Below are 22,209 nucleotides of genomic sequence, written 5' to 3' on the forward strand. Positions count from 1 at the left end.
CTGGATGGAAATGTCATCCTAGTAAAATCAGACTCAGAGTAGTCATTTAGAACAACTGAATTTGAAGTCAGTCTAATAAAATGTACCTGATTATGAGCTGCATTGAATATCGCCTCCTCGAGCCGAGCAGCAACGTTCTGAAGTTGATTCGAATCCACAGGTTCAGGGAACGGTAGGTGCCTCTTCAAAATCTCGTGTCTACAAACAGATACATTGAAATAATACAACAAAAATTTTGAACAGAAGAAATTTTGAGAAACAATAGGATGATAGGTGATAGAAGGATAAGAACCATCTAACCTATGTGCAAGAACATAGAATTTGTCCAGATTGAACAAATTGAACCCTGAGACATATTCAATTCCTAAAGACAATGATTGAACGAAGATTCAAATTACAAAACAGGACTTCTAAAGATGAATTTCTTTAATATCAGTGCCAGTGCTATCAATTTCATAAAGATACATGATGGAAAACTGAGGGAAAAGGGTTCTTATGAACTAAGAAAAGGTATCTGATGGGGTTTTAAACATAACTAACACAGTGGTTGAGAAATAAATGAAGAGGTATAAATTATATGTCAACATCCGATCCATAAAAATCATGAGGGGAATTTCTTGTGTCATAGCAATAGTACATAAGAAAGTTCCTCTTAGCACGATCAACTTAGCCTATATTTGAATTCATTATAATATGAATTAACTTCCCAAGCAATCTATGGTTCCCAGGGTCCTAATTAAATACTTTACTTTGTGAGAGCAGAATTCACAAAGATTCCTATTTAGAACTCAAGGAAAGGAAAACCTCCAGATCCAAGGATTTCAGAATAGGTAAGACTAAACCAAGAACCAAAGATATAGATAAAATGGATGGTCAAAAATGGTTTGGTTTTTAAAAAGCAACTCTGTAAGTTCTTTACAAGTTGAATCTACCTACCAAAAGGAGAGCTCGAAGAATATGTCTCATATAGCAAAGTAGGACAGTTAAGGTGCCGTGACATCACCATTGTAATATGTACCAGTCAAATTGTGTATCTCTGGTGTATCGTAACTATTTTAATGGGGTGCATTTCACTCAATATATGAATAACGAAAAATGGAATACCAAATGGGGAATCCGAAGTAGATGAGATTCAGTAGATTGATATATGAATGAAATATTTCTCCTCCCTGAAGAAAAAAATTCACTCTTGAAAGAAGAAGATCATAATTAAAACTTCACAAATGACAAAAGATGTTTTTGCAAAAGCATCAAAATTTCACATCCAAGCAACAGAGGCATCCTAATCTAACCCAACATCGACAACTTATCTATCAAATTCATGATCCATTGTGGTGATCCACAGTCACATCATTAATAATCTTTAAAAGCAAATAAAAAAGAAGAAAAATTTAAGAGAAAGGTATAATCCACTTACATCTGATTTACAATCATATGGCGTGCCTTGGGCTGAAGTTGGGTCCTCCAGTCAGCAGAGCTCCCACTAGCAGCAGCGGAAATTTCACCCTCAGCCAGACTCCATCTGTTCCCTTCCATTCAACCAAATTGTTTAGACACTTGAAAATGAAATTAACAGGATTACTCTTTGAGACAAACAGAGAACTATCTCTTCACTACAACAAATTAGAAAACTGAAAAGCCCAAGGGATATTACCTTCCAAAAAAATATTATTCAATTATTGTCTCATTAGTTATTAAATATTTTTTTGTATCATAAAGGTAAATCCTAATCATATCCTACCCTAAAAGTGAATTGCCATAAATTATTTTGCAAGCAAAGACAATAATTAAGGCTTCTCAAAACATATTTGGTTGTGAAGAAATGGCTATAAAAGTAATCATTCCTTGATTTTAGATAAATATGTGTAGGAGTAAGGAAAATGTAGTTCCAAAGAGAAAAAGAAGATCATTTCAAAACCTCTTCTAGGGTGAGGAAGGCCATATGACATTCAATAAGTTTCTCTCTCACATTGATTAGCTGAAGATCAAGATAAGTCATTGAATAATATCCTGCCAAGAATATTTTTGTCACTCAACTGTACATTGGGATTTCCATCTTGCATAAACTCTAGCTCTTATAAAAGTGTCTATATATTATATACACTTTCAAAGAAATGTAGGTCTCCTCTATGGCTGGATGAATATGCATCTTTTTTTGACCCCTTTTTTGTCATGCACCAAAACCAAGTATGAGACAAGAACCCAACAGTTATCATGAGATGTAAACTGTTAGCCAAAATTCTTAGAACAATATGGTCATCCCATAAAAACTAAGGTCAGTGATTGAAAGAGGCGCTCGGGCGCTCGCCTAGGCGCTCGGGCGAGGCGAGGCGAGGCGAGGCCCGAGCGCCTCGCTAATGTCCCAGGCGACGCGCTTCAAACAGGCGCCGCCTGGGCACTCGCCCGAGCCCAGGCGCTGGGCGCTTCGGGCGAGCGCTTGGGTAAACCAAGTGACCGAACCAGGATTTTAGGTCTGGTTCGGTCCTGGTTCGGTTGTTAGTTGGTTCAATCGAACCAACTAAACCGATATAACCCTTACCCAATCCTAACCCGCTGCCGCTCCCGATCTCGCTGCTCGTTGCTCCTGTTCCCGCTGCAGTTGCTCGTCGCTGTCGTTGCTCGCACCTCCCGCGAGCCCTCCTGCTGCTCGCACCTCCCGCGAGCCTTCCCGCTGCTCGCGACTCCCGCGAGCCATCCCGCTGCTCGCGCCTCCCGCGAGCCTTCCCGCTGCTCGCGACTCCCGCGAGCCCTCCCGCTGCTCGCGACTCCCGCGAGCCCTCCCGCTGCTCGCGCCTCCCACTCCCTTTCCCTTTCTTGCTGCCGCTACCGCCGCTCGCCGCTGCTTCCTCGTTTCTCCGTCAGGCTCAGTATACAGTATACTCTTAATATTAAGTTTATTTGAATTTTGAAATTATTAATTTTCAATACTGTTAATAGATTAATAATATATTATTTTGATTTTAATGTTGTTAATTTTTATTTTGATGTAAAATTTTATTGTTTTGAATTTTGAAACTTTTTGTTAATGTGACATTATGATTTTGTATCGTAGATTTTCTTAATTTAAAAGCATATTTTTATTTAAAATTTTAAATAATTATATTTATTAATTATATTATATATTTTTATATTTTAGCGTCTCGCTTCGCTCGGGCGAGCGCCTGGGCAAGCGCCTAGCGCTTCGGGCGTTTTTGGACCTTAGCGCCTAGCGCTTTTTAAATCACTGACTAAGGTATAACATGAATAATAAAAAAAATATGCATATCATCAAAAAGCATATGCACATCATAACACACATAGAGAGATGATGAAGCAATAAAGACATAGCATATCAACTAAAGAATAACCATTAAAAATTTTGTAACAATATGAAAACACACTATACCGTTTAACTATAACTACATTTCTAATTCTATAATTTAAATAAATATCATCTCACCCACTGGTTTCATCAGAGTCATCAGATCCAGTGAAAAGAGTTCCTGCAGCGAGGAGAGGGAGTAATATTTATACAAATGTACTCAACAAAAAGGCATCCCTCATAATAGATAGAGCCAAATAGGTGTAGGATGTATGACTAAAAGGAAATTATATAAGAAAAACAAAGCATAATCATATGCAAGTATCATGATTTTATATAAATTAACCAATAACATGTCATATTTCATTGTTCCACCATTTCATGTCAGACCACCACGTCCCATATGTGATATACGTACTGCACATTCTTTTCTTGTATATTGTATACAACTATACATACTGTCCAAAATGTGGCTCTTTTTATGCTTTTCTTGGTTTTTCTCTTTTCTCTTCTTTCTCTTTGTGGCCTATGACTTCATATTTGGCATGTCTGAAATGTATATCACATCCATCATGTCTTAGCATGGTTATTATCATAAAAACAAGAATCTTGGTGCTGCTAAAATACACTTGAAACTGAGGGATTAGAAGTCCCATTTCATGGAGATCGTTAGTGGAATTAACACCTATCATCAGTTTAAGGGTTTGTTACCTAAAAGGATAAACCTAACAGGATGATACTACGCACCTTTAACACACAGAATGTCTCATGCTAAATCAATAAATATAATGGTTTTAATTATTTGTCTTAATACAGTCTATATTACTTATATTACCCTCTTATATTGTAAGCTCAACACCAAGCTTAACCAGTCCAAAAGTACGCCATTCATATTATCGTCAAGAAAATACAAGCTCAAAGTAAGAAAATCCACCAAAAGTCAAATTAAAAGTAATAGCTACAATTAAGAAGATGCCCGGCCAGCGAGAGGTGTGAGACCCAACCAAGATGGCACTAACCCAAGCATAGCTACAATAATGGACTCAAGGGGGAATATTCTGCCCATACTACAGAATATCCCCAGGGCCTAGCCTACAATAAAGCACATCAATTTACTGTTATCCATGTGAGTTACTATTTACCCTTGACTCCACTACCCACCTCAATACTAACACGAGCATTGGAAGGACCAAGTCGGCCACACCACCCAACCTAGGTCTCGTGCAGGTCGACTCCTCGGTGGACATCCGAATCACCTCAACCATCTCGAATCTCTTGTGCACAAGGCTCTAAACTAAGTTGAGCTGATTGGAGCGTCACCTACATCTATCACATCATTTTGGCATTAGAAGGAGGGCCCATATTGCAAGAATGCCATTTTGCCAACCCGCTCAATGAGCATTCGATTGAGGGTGCTCTGTAATCGACTCATAGCACCTTCACCCAAAGTGGACAACAACCAACGTTTCCAACTCTTTACACTTCCACCTCAACACAAACACCAATACAGTACTGGCAGTTGTTTGGCAATCCTAGTCTCTTTTTGTCAATAGAAACCCTGATCCAGATGTTGGACCTGACTAAGGTCTTCGATTGAGGGTGCTCCGTAATCGACTCATAGCACCTTCACCCAAAGTGGACAACAACCAACGTTTCCAACTCTTTACACATCCACCTCAACACAAACACCAATACAATACTGGCAGTTGTTTGACAATCCTAGTCTCTTTTTGTCAATAGAGACCCTGATCCAGATGTTGGACCTGACTAAGGTCTTCATGATACAATCTGTCGTCCCCATGTTACCTCAATTGGCGCAGTCGATGCCAACCCTTCCACTGCAACAGTTTGTCGCACCACAAACGCTTGCCTAAGTGCCTCGATCGACCCAGTCATAGGTTGCCCAAGAGCCTCCTTGGCCAACCAACCTTTTGGCTAAGGGGTTGCCTTGGTCCTCTATTGTCAAGTTTAACGAACCCTACCACCCGTAATCAATAATGCTTGAGTCCGAGGCCTAGTTGGTGAACTCAGAAGACACCCTCCTGGCATAGCTCCAGCAAATGGACCAATGCCTTGAGGACCTGCACCACGAGTTCCATATGACAAGAACTAGGAACCCCGTAGACTTCACCTTGATCGAGTCCCTCTTTACTTGACAGATTAAGGAGGAATTGGTCCACTTGAGCTTCTAGTTATCGAATCTAGAAGCATTCAATGGAAAGGCAGATCCCACAAAGCATGTATCAGCATTCTATATCCAAATGATGTTGTATGGCACTTTGGGCGCCATGATGTGCTAAGCCTTCCCCACAATCCTAAAAGGTGCGGCCTAAAAGTGGTAGTGGTACACCCGCTTAAAACCCCTCCAAGTGAGTACCTTCGCTTAATTGGCAAGAGAGTTCGAGGAGCACTTTGCTGGGAACGTGCACCCTCGACGTTAGACCACTACCCTCTTGGGAAGCTGACATACAAAGGGTAAGCTGCTATCGGACTTTGCCACCTGATTTACCAATGAAGCCCAAGGTGACACTAGCACCGGCTCTAGATGCATCGGCCTCAATAATGAGAATGACTCCATTCCGACTCTAGATGCATCGGCCTCAATAATGAAGGGTCGACTGAAATCTGGTAGTACTAGCACCGGCGTCGTCGTCATGGCTACCTTAAGTTTGTCGAAGGCAGCGGAGGCTCTGTCTGACCATTGGAAGACATTTTTTTTCAGTAAGGAAGTAAGTGGTGCACTGATCTCTCCATAGTTTTTCACGAACTTGCAGTAGTAGCCTATTAAACCCAGAAAGCCATGTAGCAATTTTATGTTCCTCGGGGTTAGCCAGTTTTGCATTGCTCCAATTTTGAAAGGGTCTACTACCACACCTTCCTCTGATATGATATGCCCAAGATATTCCACCTTCTTTTGAAGAAAGCAAAAATTCATAGTGGTTGTTGTGTGTTCAAAAGGTGGTTTTCGGCATGTCTTCTTCGCATACTCGTATTTAATGATACCCGGATCGAAGGTCCAGCTTTGTGAAGATTTGTGCTCCCTTTCATCTAGCAACTCATCTACTACTGGAATAGGGTATTTATCCTTGATGGTTATGCCATTGAGAGCTCGGTAATCAACACATAATCGCCATATTCCGTCCTTCTTGCGTACAAGTAGCACCGGTGAAGAATAGAGGTTGCAACTTGGCCGAATAACTCCTGTTTCGAGCATCTCTTTTACAATCCTTTCTATTTCATCCTTCTGGAGATGTAGATATTGATATGGCCGAGTATTTGCTGGAGGTTTGCCTGAAAGAATCGTTATATAATGATCATGCCGACGGGTAAGAGGTAGGTTGTACGGTTCGTCAAATATATCTGAAAATTCAGCAAGCAAAGGAAGTAGGTTTGGATCTTCAAATTCTATTGGCTCTCCCTTAGTTTGCTGCTCAAGTTGTACCAAAAATCTGCTGTATGCTTTATGCAAAACCTTCTCCATTTGTTGTGTGCAAATCGTCGTTACGTCGCCCCCACGTTTCCCGTTCAGTATCACCTGTTTCTCCTTACTGTAAAATTTCATAATTAATTGCATAAAATTCCAAGAAATATCATCTAATGTCGTCAACCATTTAATTATGAGCATGGCCTCATGATCATCAAGAGGGAGAAAGAAGAAATATGCAATTATCTCTTGGTAAGGCCTCATGATCAGCAACAGTTTCACTTGCGGGCGCCTACGATCATACTTCAAAATCCATCCATCGGCGACCTTAACGTCAAACCTGTTGCAATTCTCGATAGGTAAGGCTATCTGGATAGTAACCTTACTGTTTAGAAAGTTATTAGTACTGCCCGTGTCGATGAGAACAGTGATCGGTTGTTATTTGAGAAGGCCTCCAACTTTCATCGTTTGCGGGTTTGAGTAGCTGGCTAGTGTATGTACCGTAACTTCGGTCGGTTGTGGCTCTTCTTCTTCATGTTCAAGGCTCTCTTCTGGATGTTTAATGACCTCTTCTTCTATTGGTTCAATCATAAGAAGTCTCCCTTTACTACAACGATGCTCACGGCTCCACGGCTCGTCACAATGCCAACATAACCCCTTCGCATATCGCTCCCGAAACTCTTCTCTTATTAACCTCTTTGGTGTAGGGACTTGGTCGATAGTAGGGGGGGCTGAGGGCTTCAATATTACTGGTTGAGGAGCGACCCTAGTCCTTTGAGCTTCATGGTTCAATTGCTCCTCTTGATGTCGTGCGAAAGAGATGGCTGCCATAAGCGTATATGGTTATCGCGCTTTAACTTCTCCTCGGATCTCCGGCTTCAAGCCCTCAATGAAGGTCCTCAATAGCTGTTTTTGAGACCAATCACAAGTTTGATTAGATAACCTTTCAAACCTTGTTTGGTACTCCTGAATGGTAGAGGTTTGTCGGATCTTTGCTAGTTGTCCATCAATATTCTCATAATCGGTTGGTTTGAAGCGGATCAGCAGTCCTTCTTTGAATTGTCGCCATAAAAGGACTCCATAAGTATGTTCAAACCAGTCAAACCACTATATAGCATCCCCTTCAAGATGTATAGCTGCAATTTTCACCATAGATGCATCCGCGGTTTTATGGTACCGAAAATATCGCTCCGCGCGCGAGATCCAACCAATCGGGTCTCCTTCTTCCCATCTAGGGAAATCCACTCTCATGCATGGATAGTTGGGGTTGGTCATAGAGCTTCCCCTCTCTTAGAAGTCATATCTTTGGGCTTGGTGTGATTGGGCAAAGCTCTCTCCTTGATGTGATTTCTTCGGGCTTAGTGGTCGGCCCAATCTGAGCTCGGTAAAGAGCGTCCGAATCTTATCCTCCATTCGCGCCTCGAAGGCTTTGAATTTAGCATTGATTATCTCCTCATATGTCATAGTATATGCCGCCAAATCGTGATGTTAAGATCTCTCTTTTGTTGTCGGGTTAAAGGCATGTATTGGTTGAGAGAGGTGATGGTCGAAAGGGTTGGTAGATCGGTGGATGTAGGCTACAGTTTAGGCTTGTTTTGTGGCTATTTTGGGTGCAGTTTGAGGGTGTGGTTTGGTGGAGTTTTAGGACTGTAGATGAAAGTTTTGGATTTATGGTAGATGGTAGCAAAAGTTTGATAGAAATAAGTGAAAGTTGCAGCAAGTATGTGCTGTCTTGTAAGAGTAGAATTATCGTCGAAGAAACAACGGTTTCTCGACGTAATTGCCACCAAAAACTTGAGAGAATTGAGGAGGGAATTGATAGCAAAATCACAGTTTATTTGATAGCAAGGATATCTAATTTAATCAAGAAAATTTCGGTAGTATAACAGCAAGGAAATTGGTGCAAGTTGCGATTGCAGAATTCTCGTCGAGAAATTTCAGCGGGTTACGACAAAAATTTGCAGCAACACAAAATCGTTTTTAGAGATGAATTTCTTAATAGATCAATCATAGATGGAAGCCAAAATGATCTATGAAGTGTATAAGAAATTTCATTCAAAAAAGATTGCAAATAGATGGGTTAAGGCAACAATATGCGGCTGAAATTTTCTGCAGCACAGATTTTTAAATATAGCAGATTGGACGTAAAAGATCAGTGATTTATATTGAGAATTTTTTGATGAAACCAAAGGAAATTCTACTGTTAGGAAGTGTCAAAGCTATCATAAAAATTTCGTAGAGATTTGGATAGAAACAACGTAGTATCAAAATCAAACAAATAGTGCTATGCGGCTGAAATTTTACAGTGCAGATTTTCAAGTATAGCAGATTAGATGTAAAATATCAATGGTTTATATTGAGAATTTTTTGACAAAACTAAAGGAAATCTGCTGTTAGGAAATGTCAAAGATGTCATAAAAATTTCGTAGAGATTTGGATAAAAAAACATAGTAACAAGATCAAACAGACGGTGCTATACGGTTGAAATTCTGCAATGTATCTTTCGTCGTAGAGATGAAAACTTTATGACGAAAAGTTTATGCAGCAATATAGGAATAATTTTTTTGGGATTTTCAAATAAGAATAACTAAATTGCAGCAGCAGTAAGGTAGAAAACCAGAACCTGTTGCAATTCACGGGGAGATCAAAGGATGATCCGTGGTGGTAGAGATGACGGGAATTTGGCAACGATCTCTTAAGCAATTATGGGAATTGCTTTGGGTGGTTGTGGAGGGTTGATGGATGGTTGTGGAAGGGCAGCGAGACGCCAAGAACGCTGCTCTGATACCAGGTGTTAGAACCCTTGCAGATTCTAGACTTGGGATTGATCTCTTTAGGGGATCGGCCTTCTTGGAACTCTATAGGGGTTCCTCCCTCCAAGTTGCTGCTTAAAGGCTGCAGAAAAGATTCATCTATTGCTTATGAAAAGAGGTGGAATACATGACTATTTATAGGGCTTCTAAACCCTAACTCCTAATATGACTCTTACTTAAGACTCTTACTTCTAACCAACTCCTAATATGACTCCTACTCAAGACTCCTACTTCTAACCAACTCCTAATAAGACTCCTACTCAACACTCCTATTCCTTTACAACTCCTTATTCTTCTCTAAGAAATAACCTCCTAACCCTAGCCGGCCACTTCACGTCTTTAATAGGGGTCGGCTTAGGTAGGTTTTACATGAATGTCCCTCTCAATTAGGACTCTCTTAGCTAAAGTCCTAACATATTGGCGCCCTGAAAGTTTCCCAAACCGAAGATGAGTCTTGTTGGATGGACAATATCTTGCGATACAAATGGGACAACATGCTCCCGACTGACTGTTCCTCGACGAAACAAGTCAAATACCACCAAGCCCAGTATTGCATCATAAATGATAGCCTATATCTCAGGTCCTTTAACTAACCTCTCCTAAGATGTCTGACGTCGTAGGAGGATGAACATGTCTTGGTTGCGGTGCATGAGAAAATATGCAAATAGCACATCGACGATCGGATGCTCGCCTTCAAGGTTATGACAAGGTACTACTGGTCGATGCTCAGAAAGGATGCAATCTCCCACACCCAAAAGTGTGACTAATGCTAGAGGTTTGCTCAAGTCCAGCATCAGCTAGTGATACCCGTCAGGATCAACTACGGTTAGCCTTTCACATAATGGGGCATGGACCTCCTCAGCCCCTTCCTACTGGCCTTGGGACAATGCAAGTTCATTATAGTCAAGGTGGACTACTTCATAAAGTGGGTTGAAGTTTAGCCGCTTGCATCCATCACGAGGGTTTCGTATAGTTATACATCATTACCCGATTCAAGATTCTAGGAGTTATCATTTCTAATAAGTAATAATGAGACCAAATTGATGTAGAACAAAGTAGAGAGAAGTAGAGAGAAGCAAGAGAGCAAGATAGAAAGAAAGGATTGAGATTAGAGAAGACTTTTTTCCAATGGGGGAAAATGATGGAGAACCATATAGCTTTATAAAGTAATTCAGAAGAGTTTATTCTAGGCAAAGAAATCAACAAAATGTCATCAATTATTTAGCATGGAAACTCTAAGAGTTGTATGCAAAACTGAAAAGTCTTTTAGATCTTTCTTGGTATTAACCTAAGAACTCTACTTTATTAAGTGTGCTCTTGTATTAAGTACACTCTTTACTATTTAGGTATCCTAGAAGCCACATTTGTCTTCGAGATTCTAAAAGGCATACAAGTTCCCTAAGAGATTATTCTTAGGAATTATTGACTTTATTGATTATACCAAGGCACCTAAACCCCTATAAATAGTGGAGTTTGTCAATGGATAAATCACTTCAGATTTGAATTAAATGAATTGCAACTTCTCTCTTCTAATCTCTTAATCTCCTTTATAATCTCACTCCTCTCTTGTTATCTTGTTCTTGCTTTCTCTCTACTATGTTCTACATCACTAGTTCAACAATACAAAGTTCAAAGAATTATGCTAATCTTACGACATTCAGTTAAGGTTCAACTCAGTGGCCCACCCCCAAACCAATAGACTGGCCAAGTTGACAAACCGAGCCATATTGAAAGGACTCAAGAAACAGGTCGCTAGCGCAAAAGGTATTTAGGAAGAGGAGCTGACCAACATCTGATGGGCCTCTCGGATGACTCCAAAGATCAGATCAAGCGAATCACCCTTTAGCTTGGCATTCGACACAAAGGCAAATTACCTCTCAAGATGGTGTTCCCGATCTCTTGAGTCGAGTGCTATGATGAGGTCATTCTAAGAAGGGACTTCGAGCAAATCTAGACCATAATAATGAAGTCTGAGCCAAGGCACACTTCAAGATGCTCAACTACAAGAAAGTCGTCACCAAGCTTTACAACAAATGTGTCTATCCCTAAAGTACTAGGCTTGGTAACTAAGTCCTTCGAAAGGTGAAAATAAGTGACACGACTCGCTCTAAAGGATAGCTGGCACCGAATTAGGAAGGACCATATCAAGTCATTGACGTGGTCTGAGACAAAACTTACCGACTTGAGACGACAAGAGGGACATTGCTCCCAAGTACATGAAACATATCAAACTTAAAAAAGTTCTACCCCTTATGTCGGGCCTCAAACGATGAGCGAACTAACCGAGGAACTTGTACAAGAGATTTGTAACTGAAATATGATGGATGCATCAATAAATAACTTGTAAATGAAATACGAGGAACTTTCACTTATAGAAGGACAAGTTATAGTATATGATTCAGGTCTTTACAGCTTTCAACGTAGAAGAAATCCGACTCACAAAAACTAAAGATAAAAACAAACAAAAGGAAACATATTACTCGATTGCTCGAGGAGCATCCAGGGCGAGAGCGATAGTCGAGGGGGTTTGTGCGGCCAAGGTGCCTAAAGTGCCTACGTTAATAAAGGAGTCAGTTGGATTGTAATTGAAGGGCACCTCTAGTTGCACCGATACGTCCTTGTCCTCCGGATGGTCAGTGTACGGGTCTTCCTCCACCTCCAGCCCGGGATGTTTTGCTTTGAAGCGCGCGAGGGCAAGGAGGTAGCCATATTGGAATGAGGAGTAACCCGAACACAGCAACCCCTTATTGAACCCGATCAAGGTCTTATATCGAGTGACCGCCTTAGTCTCCCTCTTTGGCAGTAGTGTTGCCTCAGCCTTGAGCTGCTCCTCCAGCTTTATGATGTGGCGATCTCGCTCACTGAGCTGCACCTTCAGTTCCATTATTTCAGCCTCATGCTTCAGCAGGTTGTCCTCCATGGTGTGATACTTGTCACGTATTGCCTTTAGTTGCTCGGCATAGGAGGTGTTGCGCTTTTGTGGGCCCTTAGCCCGCTCCTTCTCGGCACCGAGTTGCACCTCTAATTGGGCCACCCTCTCTTCCAACTGCAGGTCAACCACTTGTTTATGCTGGTCATTCTCTGCCAACAATCGATCGATCTCTTCGGCTTGTTTGGAGACGACAACCCCCAAGTCTTGAACTCGATCGACCAGCCCCATCAGATAGTGAATGTGTTGCAGGGAGGAAATATAGACAATTAGTGAAAAAGAAAGAGAAGCAAAAGACTGAGGGGCAACAGCTCAAGAAACAACTTACCACAACCGCCAGCTTGACCACTGCCTCAATCAATGCTTCAGAAGGCATTGTGTAAACCTCCTTAGCCAGGGGGGTGATTGGCGCCCCTCGGAGGTTTTCAGTGGCTTGATGGACGTCCTTCCGGACAATTTGGGAGGTCTTTAGCCCCTCCCATCTCGGATCTAATGGCACTCCCTTAGTTAGGTCGGGGAGGTGCCCTATTTTCATGGCTACGAAAGGGACTAGTCGATGCTTGTACAAGTCCTAAACGAGACCCCGACACGAGGTCTTCCTGGTAGGCTTATAGGGGCTCGAGGGGTGGCTCCCTGACACCTTGGAATCTTTCCGTTTCTGAATGACTCCTCGCTTTCGAGGTGTTGCTGGGGTTAACAGCGACTGGGGCTGAGGCTCCATGTTGGCCACCCAAGGGGTCGTAGGGGTTAGCTCGGGCAAAGCTAAAGCCAACGGCTCTACTAGTGCTAGCATTAGCACTAGCGTTGGAGGAGTCGATGCCCTCGACATGGCCGTTACGACCCATCTCTTCAACTCTCCAAGATTCAAGCCTATAGAGGAGAAACAAGAAAGCCAACAGCATGTCAGGAAAGCCAAATTTGAAACACCTCAAGAGATAGGGTCTACCTCGAGAAGCTGGACTTAGGCCAACAATGATTAACTAATCCTCATCCATGTATTTTATGGCAGAGGAAGATAAGATTTCTCCCAGCCGAAGCACCTGACTTCTCTCTTTCTCGATCAGGAAGGGTGGGGTGTTGGTGAATATGTGTGTCAACCAGTCCAGACCAAAGCCCTATTCCAAATCGATCGTGATGAAGAAATACCACCCCTTCCAACCCTTATTGAAAGTCGAGGCTCCCTTTATTATAAACCCCTCCCGAGGGGCAAGAAAATAAATATTTGCCCTCTTGCAAACTCAAAAGCAGGAGAGGAACAGGTTCAAAGTCGGAGTTATGCCAACGTGGTAACATTCCCTAAGGAAAGCCACCAAACAATGCCACAAGTTGGGCACCATCTCAGATGGGGAGATCCTCCCAAAGTCTTGCCTCCGACGTATAGACAATATGGGCAAAAGTAACTACACATTGGATCAAAGGGTCATTACCCAGGCTAAGGTACCTACATTCGATACTCGATTGGGATAGAATACTTAAGGTGCAAGTGCTTCAAGTACTCGGGAGTTATGACCCTAGACTTGGTCATAGGCATCCTTCATAGCCCGAAGATCCCTATCGACCTTTAGATCAATTCTAATTATCTCTTTTGAGATGGAAGAGGACAGTGCACCCCCTCTCATCCTTGGGCTATCCAAGGATAGGTTTTCGACTCCCTTGGGACTTGAATGACATAGAAGAAATCTTCTCGACCTGATGAAGAAGACATCCAATACTTTAGAAGTTTGAGAGAGGAAGAGGAAAGGCAGAAGGCTTAAAGATTGCAAGGTGGAACTCTAGATGCAAGGTGAGCCCCACTATAGTAGGAGGCCCTCTCATAGTCCTTAAGCACTGGTTAAAATTCTTAAGGTCCCATCAAATCATCACCTCGACTTCAAGAAGTTCCCACTCGATGTTATGCTGATGTAACACTTGCAATTTTCCCACCAATCGAAGGTTGACCGGAGGGAAAGTTGATTATCCATCAAAACAAGCTCTCCTCCCTCAGACCAAGCGTGAAAAAGCACTCGAGATGCCTCCCTCGGGCTAAGCACGAAAATGCGCCTGAGACACCTCCCTTGAGCCAAGTGAGAAAATGCACCCGAGACACCTCCCTCGACCCAAGAGTGAAGCGCCTTGGGCGAAAGCATGAAAACACGTTCGAGATGCCTCCCTTGAGTCGAGCATGAAAACATGCCCTAGATGCCTTCCTAGTATGGGACACCAGAACCACGACACGTCCAAACCACCATACACATGATGACCTAGACGCAATGTACTAAGTTGATACTAGGCCATGCTTTGATACCTATAGGAAGGTCTCGAAGCACACCATTGGGGAGGGGGACAAATGACAGAGGCGAAGTTCACTCCCCAATAATAGCTCGCCATGTGGCAGCTCGGTTTACGAGAGGGATGGGACCCAGCCAGGATGGCAACCATCAAAGCATAGCTATAGTACTGGACTTAAGGAGGAATAGTCCGCCCATACTGCAAAATATTCCTTGAGCCTATCCCACTATAAAGCCCACCAATTTACTATTTCTCATATTAGTTACTATTCTCTCGTGACTCTAGTTTCCACCTTAACTCGAGCGTCGAAGGGACCTAGTCAAGCACCCCATTGACCTCGATCTTCGTATAGGTTGGCTCCTCGATGGACATCCAAACCACCTCAAATTTCTTGTGCACACGGCCTTGAATCAAGTCGGGCTAACTGGGGCATCACCGACATCCACCACATCAATATCAATTAAACATTTCACTAGATCAGAACATAATATTATTATTCTATGATTCTTTATTGTTGTTTTATATGGTAAACTAAATCAAACAATTCATCCATAATATTATCGCAGCTCAAGAACTTTCATAACTAGCATTCTTGACCAAAGATTTTATGAAAAAAACACTAAAGCATCATTCTTTATATATTCAAAATAAGTGTAAAACCAGCTAGTGAGAGTGACAAGCTATTCTCTAATGCAAAATTATTCAACATTCAAATAGGGTTAAAACAATCAAGAAGGTTACCTTAGTCTATTCGCTAAAGGCATATCAAAAGCTGATGGAAAACAGCTTCACAATTTAGAGTTCAGAAAAAGGAAACTCTGGAACTTGGTTCATTCAATTCGGAGATTGGATACAAAACAAAATAATTAAATCAAGCAATAAATTGGAAAAGAAAATTATGCTCCTGTCAAAACGATAAGCACCATTTCAGAAATCCAACTAAGAAATTGTCTCGAAGGAGATACATTTGAAAAATGAGAAAAAAAAAAGAAAAACAGGATAGATCAGAGGTGGCAGAAAAATCAGACTGCAAAAATACCCTGTCAAAAACTTGACTAGTAATAATGGACAATCAGTTCCAGTGGACAAACAGCAGGTTTCAGCCATATCATGCTGACAGTAAAGAACACAGGAAGAAATTCTTGAGCAGCTAGCAGCAAGGAAATAAAGAGTTCGATTCAGCAATATACAAGTGCAATTAACACTTCATCTTTAAAAGGAAAAAGAACAAAATTAATATACTTGAAAATGGAAAAATGACTTCCATATTCCAACTAAAATGCCATATCAATTATTAAAAATACCTGATTTGTGACTAAAAGGAACTCAACTTTTAAGTACCTGGATCTGTAGAATTTTGGTTGTTGTTGTTGGACACTGAAGTGTTGATTGATGCAGAATGCTGAGTTTTACTCTCCATTGAGAGCAATTTCAGAGAAATTTTCCTCAAATACTCCGACTGAGAGACAAAGAGTTAGAAGAGTGCTTCTTCAAAGTCTTACTTTTACAGCAACAACAACAGGAAAGAAAAAGGAAAAAAATACAAGTGCAGTTTAGTTAACATATACAAGGATAAAGACAAGGAGGGGCCAAAGTTTGCCATTCAAAATGCTTATAACAATGCATCTACAAAGTATATTAACATACATACAGTTTAGTTAGCCAATGGTTCATAAGTAACATATGTTTTCTGAAGGGTGAGATTCTAACAAACAGAATTATCTGTGATTTAATTACACACACCAACAAAGAAACAAAAAATAAATTGCTTTCTGTACTACAAAGCTATGCTCTTTTTACTTGTAGCCATTACCACAGGGAAGAAAATACGAAAGTATTGATTATCATCAGACAAGAAACAAATGCCTCCATAACAACTAGTTGAACATGCACCTATTAGAGGGTAATGCCATCCTAGTAAAATCAGACAGAGTAGTAATTTAGAACAACTGAATTTGAAGTCAGTCTAATAAAATGTACCTGATTATCAGCTTCTGTGAATATCCTCTCCTCGAACCGAGCAGCAATGTTCCGAAGTTGATTCAAATCCTCAGGTCCAGAGTTTGGTAGGTGCCTCTTCAAAGTCTCGAGTCTACAAACAGAAAACATTGAAATAATACAACAAAAGTTTTGAACAGAAGAAATTTTGAGAAACAATAGGATTATAGGTGATAGAAGGACAAGAACCATGTAACCTATGTGCAAGAACAAAGAATTTGTCAAGATTGAACATATTGAACTTTGAGACATATTGAACTCCGAAAGAAAATGATTGAACGAAGATTCAAATTACAAAACAAGACTTCTAAAGACAATTTTATTTAATATCAATGCCAGTGCTATCAATTTCATAAATATACATGATGGAAAACTGAGGGAAAATGGTTCTTATGAGCTAAGAAAAGGTATCTGATGGGGTTTTAAACATAACTAACACTGTGGTTGAGAAATAAATGAAGAGGTATACATTATATGTCAACATCCGATCCATAAAATTCATAAGGGGCAATTTCTTGTGTCATGGCAATAGTACATAAGAAAGTTCCTCTTAGCATGATCAACTTAGCCTATATTTGAATTCACTATATATGAATTAACTTTCCAAGCAATCTATTATGGTTCCAATGGTCCTAATTAAATTACTTTCCTTTATGAGAGCAGCATTCACAAAAATTCCTATTTAGAACTTGAGGAGAAAAACTCCAGATACAAGGATTTCAGAATAGGTACAACTAAACCAAGATCAAAGGATATAGATAAAATGGATGGTCAAAAGTACAAAATGGTTAGTTTTTTAGAAACAACTCTAAAGTTCTTTACACCATGAATCTGTCTACCAAAAAGGGGACCTGGAAGAATATATGGCTCATATGGCAAGGTAGGGCAGTTAAGGTGCAGCGACATCTCCAGTGTAATAGGTAACAATCAAATTGTGTATCTCCGGTGTAACGTTACTATTTAAGTGGGGTGCAATTCACTCAATTTCCGAAGAACAGAAACTGGAAGAGTAAATGGGGAATCCGAAGTAGCTGAGATTCGATAGATTGATATATGAATAAAATATTACTCCTTCAAGAAAACAAATTCGATAGATTGATATATGAATAAAATATTACTCCTTCAAGATTATGTTTTTGCAAAAACACTTCACGATGATGTCTTTGCAAAAGCATCAAAATTTCACAACCAAGCAACAGAGACGACCTAATCTCACCCAACATCAATAACTCATCTATCAAATTCATAATCCATGGTGATGATCCACCGTCACATCATTAATAATCTTTAAAAGCAAATCAAAAAGAAGGAAATTTTAAGGAGAAACATATAATCCACTTTACATCTTATTTACAATCATCTGGCGCGCCTTGGGCTGAAGTTGGGTCCTCCAGTCGGCAGACCTCCCATTAGCGGCAGCGGAAAGTTCACCCTCAGCCAGCCCCCAACTGTTCCCCTCCATTGGACCGATCTAACAGATGAAACTCTTCCGCGTGGCTTAAGCTTAAGTATCCAAAGGGACGCAACACCTCAAGCAGAGATCTCAGAAAATGGGGGAGGCAAAGAAGATGAGAATACTCGAGGAGGTCGAGTTCGGAACGAGCAAAGCGTGCGTTGTCGAGGAAAAGGATAATAAAGCAGAGGTGCGCTGAACGACGCCAGCCGGGGGTGTGGAATCGAGTCCCAAAGCGTGCGTTGTCGAGGAAAAGGAGAAGAAAGCAGAGGTGCGTTGAACGACGCCGGCAGGGGGTATGGAAAGGAAAAGGAGAAGAAAGCAGAGGTGCGTTGAACGACGCTGGCTGAGGGTATGGAATCGAGTCCAAAGCATGCGGAATTTTACATATCGATCCTTGCAACTTTGGAATATAAAAATATGATGTTATTTAGATTAACTATTTTTAAATTTCATAACATTATATACAAATATAATAAACCGTTGATATTTCTATATATATATATATATATATATATATATATATATATATATATATATATATATATATATATATATATATATTCAATTTTGCTGAGGATAAAAAAATAAAAATAAAAGACCGTCAACAACCCTGGTGAATCAACATGGCTAACCCTAGCCGGGTTACACAAACCGACGGTCCATTTTCCGCTCGACTTGACTCAACCCAATCGAAACAGAACCGCTCGAGAACGAATCCGAGTCGAACCGTACCGGTTGAGCCGAATCAAGAGATTGGTCGATAATGGCTCACGCCGTTATGACCCGTCTCTCTCTCCTCTTCGTCCATCCGCGTTATCCTAAATCTCTCGTCTCAACCTTCGACTGAAGCCTTCGCAGTCGCAACTTGGAGAAAGGAATGGCCACCATTTCCGCACTCTCTACCTCACTCTACTCATCTATCCCTCACCGAGGCGTCGTTCCCCGTTCTTTCCGCCCCCTTCCTCGTCTCCTCTCCCTCTCCTTCTCTCCGCTCCCATCCCCTCTCATCCGACGGAGCCTCTTCCTCCTTCCGTCGAAGCCCTTCCCGGCCTCCTGGAGATCCCGCAAGGCCGTCGCCGAAGGGGAGGCCGCGGCCTCGGAGGAGGAACCAACGGCGGAGGCAGTAGCGGCTGCGGCAACGACGGCGGAGGAGGAGGATGCCACGGTCGCCGTCGCGGTCTCGCCCTCGGACATGCTCACCATGTTCTTCCAGGTTCCGCCTTTTTCAATCTCTTTTTTCTGTTTGTGCCCTAAAAATTCGGTTTTTGCGGGTGTTTCATATGGTTTCGGTGTGCGGATTTGAAGGCCGAAGGAACAATGGATGAGTCGGCGATTTCTGGTGTGAGCAAGGCTTTAGAGGTTGGTTAGTTTATCTTAAAGATGATCGTACTGACTAAGTTCTTTCCTGTTGTGATATAGCTGTAAGATATGATCATCCCTGAATCGGAATTATGCTAATTTGATGTTTTTTCCAGGGACAGGAAGGAATCAGTGATTTGAATGTTCGAGTGGCTGAGGGTATTGCAACTGTTGAGGTATATCCTTGGTATTTATGGAAACTGTTCTCTTTATAGTAATGCATTAAGTCATTTGGAATTTGGGTTTGTTCGGATATTGTTTTGAGCTATGGCAGAAACTTATGTCGAATTCAGGATGAATGTAGTGTTTCTTATAAGCCCACACTTAGCAAGAACTACATACACAACGCCGGTTATTACAATGAGTTGATCATGTTAAGTTAATATTGCTAGAAAGTAGTTCTAAGTTTCTGGTTCACTATACCTTTCAACTTTCATGAAGCAATCAAATGTCTTAGCAATCCTGCATTCATATAATCCACTGTCCTCCTTTTTGTTGGAAATATCTATTTTCTCTACATAAAATTTGTACATATTGTAATTAAGCTTTAATAGCTTTCTTTCTGGTAGTGCTGCATAACAGATTAGTCTGAACTCCTACCCTGATTCAAGCGACAGGTTCAGCCAGTTTAGGGTCTTGTTCATCCCTCTTTTTGGCTATTCTGTGCAGCAGACTCTATTTGCTGTAGCACTAGCCAAGGAAGAGATTTTAGGAACTGAAGTGGCTCCTCTTATGAGGAGATGAGGTTGACTGCTTTGGCAAAACTTTGGAGAAACAATAGCCTTGTAAATCTCCTAGGAAAGGATTTTTTCTATCGTTATATCAAGTATCTTTCATACTGTCATATGCTGGATTTCAGATGACAATATTTTGTGTTGTTCAGCAGTTGATTTGCGGTTCCATCAAGTTGACCAACTTGTTCGATTTTTTATGTTTCACTGGATCTGTCCAGTGCTTCAATGTATTCTTTATTTTTCTTTTCAATTTCCTCAATTCAGGAAAAAGTAGTTTCTGTCCATTGCATTTTCCTCGTGTCGGATGCTCATATCATTCTTTATCTCTATCAGAGGTTTCTATTCGTGTTTTCCTTCTTTTATCCCCCTGCGAGTCTTGCTTATCTTTTCATCTCTGTCGTGTCGGCTAAGCATAGGACAGTCTTCCCGTCTCCTTTATTTCACTTGGTAGTATGCTACTTTGCATTGTTGTTTGCTTCATTGAAAGGCAAAGCCCAAGCATCATATATAGGATACTTGTATTGTTTTCATGAGATTTTCTTTTGAGTATCAATCCCCACCAGATCTTTCTTAACTGTGAACATGCAATTAGTCATTAATGGAAGAGCAAGAACAAGTCTTTTAGTGATCTCATTCTCTTGTATCAAGAGAAATGGAAGAGGTACGTTATAGGACACCCATTTCTAACACTGGTGTGACTTGTGGATATGTTTGGGCAAGAAAGGGATAACTCAGCAAGTTGTTGCTTTGTACAAGTGTAAGTATCATCTAAATGGTTCCTATGCTGTTTCTTCTTATAAATGGCTTTTCATGTTGCAGTTAACAAAACAGACAACGGTTCAAGCCACTGGAGTGGCTTCCAGTTTACTTGAGGCCATACAAGGAGCAGGCTTCAAGTTGCAAGCTTTAAATTTGAGTTTTGAGGATGAAGAGGATGCTGTCAGCTAATTTTTTATATGTTGATGGATTTCTCCTTGATGATAGGTTTTGTTGTGTTCTTTCTTGGTGTTCTATGGTAATGTGAAGATGATGCTAATTTTCACACTGTTAAATCTTATTCTTGTTTGTCTAAGTAATGTAACATGTGAAATTCCATGCTGTGTGCATGCTTCATTTCGTTAAAGGTCTAAAACAATTGGATCTTCTAGATTTCCTATAGTTCAATGTGATAAATATTTTTTTATTATGGGGAATCATTGTTATGACATTTCAGCTGGTTCAATCAATCAGCAAAGCTTTAATTTCAGCAAAAGAAAGATTTTACTATTTGGATTTAATTTTAATACCAAAGCTCTAATTCTAGCATCAGTGCTGAAGATTCATCTGTCCCTCATATAAGCTTTTTTATCCTCCCTTATGCACAAGATTCAGCATAAAGGAACTCAAACATGATCTCCAAGGATGTGTGAGAGTGGCAAAAAGGTCAGTGATGAGGACTTCACTTGAAGCCAGAAACTGGAAGGTGGTATCGAGACTATGTTACTCTTTGTTTGTTAAAAGATATCAACTGCATTGTTTTTAGATGAGAGAGAAAAAACGAAAAATAAAAAAAGACAAGTCTTGTGAACATATTGCAAGTTAAAGGCATATTTTCACAACTCAAACACTGATCACCCACGACACGCACGATCAAACCTAACCAAAGGCTTATCGTCGCCTATTGGATGAGAGACAATAACCATAGGAATTCCTTAAACATCAGCAGCATTAAAAATTGGCAAATGCTACCAACAAATAGAAAAGAAGCAAGTAATGATAAGGTTGTGAGGTTGAAGGTTGTCAGTGCCATCTTTTCTACCTCTACACATTGTGGCTAACAGATTAACAACCAAATGAAGGAAACAATCAAGCAAGCATTAGACATCACATTTAAATAACAAGCTTCGAATCACTTGGATTTTTAACTAAAGGAGAAGCTATCGATCCA

At 40.7% G+C, this 22,209-nt stretch overlaps 2 protein-coding genes across 5 annotated transcripts in view; one reads left to right on the plus strand and one right to left on the minus strand.

The window, feature by feature from the left end:
- Nucleotides 1-22,209, minus strand: part of LOC108953614 (uncharacterized) — a 38,867-nt gene that overhangs the window by 13,498 nt on the left and 3,160 nt on the right. For 2 of the 4 annotated variants that reach the window (XR_010475844.1, XM_065078587.1), the window contains exons 3-7: nt 16,716-16,827; nt 16,077-16,194; nt 3,440-3,482; nt 1,418-1,522; nt 87-198 (exon numbers count right to left, since the gene is read on the minus strand). Coding sequence is in view for 3 of the 4 variants with exons in the window: in XM_065078587.1 (XP_064934659.1) it covers nt 87-198; nt 1,418-1,522; nt 3,440-3,482; nt 16,077-16,194; nt 16,716-16,827 (490 nt within the window). In the remaining variant the exon portion in view is untranslated. Of the gene's footprint in view, nt 1-86; nt 199-1,417; nt 1,530-3,439; nt 3,483-16,076; nt 16,195-16,715; nt 16,828-18,076; nt 18,537-22,209 lie in introns of those variants that run through there. The other 2 variants (XM_065078588.1, XM_065078589.1) reach the window with 2 other exon arrangements.
- On the plus strand, nt 18,982-21,465 carry LOC103993401 (uncharacterized). Its single transcript, XM_009413455.3, has 4 exons — nt 18,982-19,402; nt 19,495-19,548; nt 19,665-19,724; nt 21,102-21,465. Exons 1-4 carry the CDS (start codon nt 19,067-19,069, stop codon nt 21,228-21,230), a joined length of 579 nt encoding a protein of 192 aa, XP_009411730.2. The 5' UTR covers nt 18,982-19,066; the 3' UTR covers nt 21,231-21,465.

This window comes from Musa acuminata, chromosome BXJ1-8 (genome assembly GCF_036884655.1).
Source record: "Musa acuminata AAA Group cultivar baxijiao chromosome BXJ1-8, Cavendish_Baxijiao_AAA, whole genome shotgun sequence".
Classification (NCBI taxonomy): Eukaryota; Viridiplantae; Streptophyta; class Magnoliopsida; order Zingiberales; family Musaceae; genus Musa; species Musa acuminata.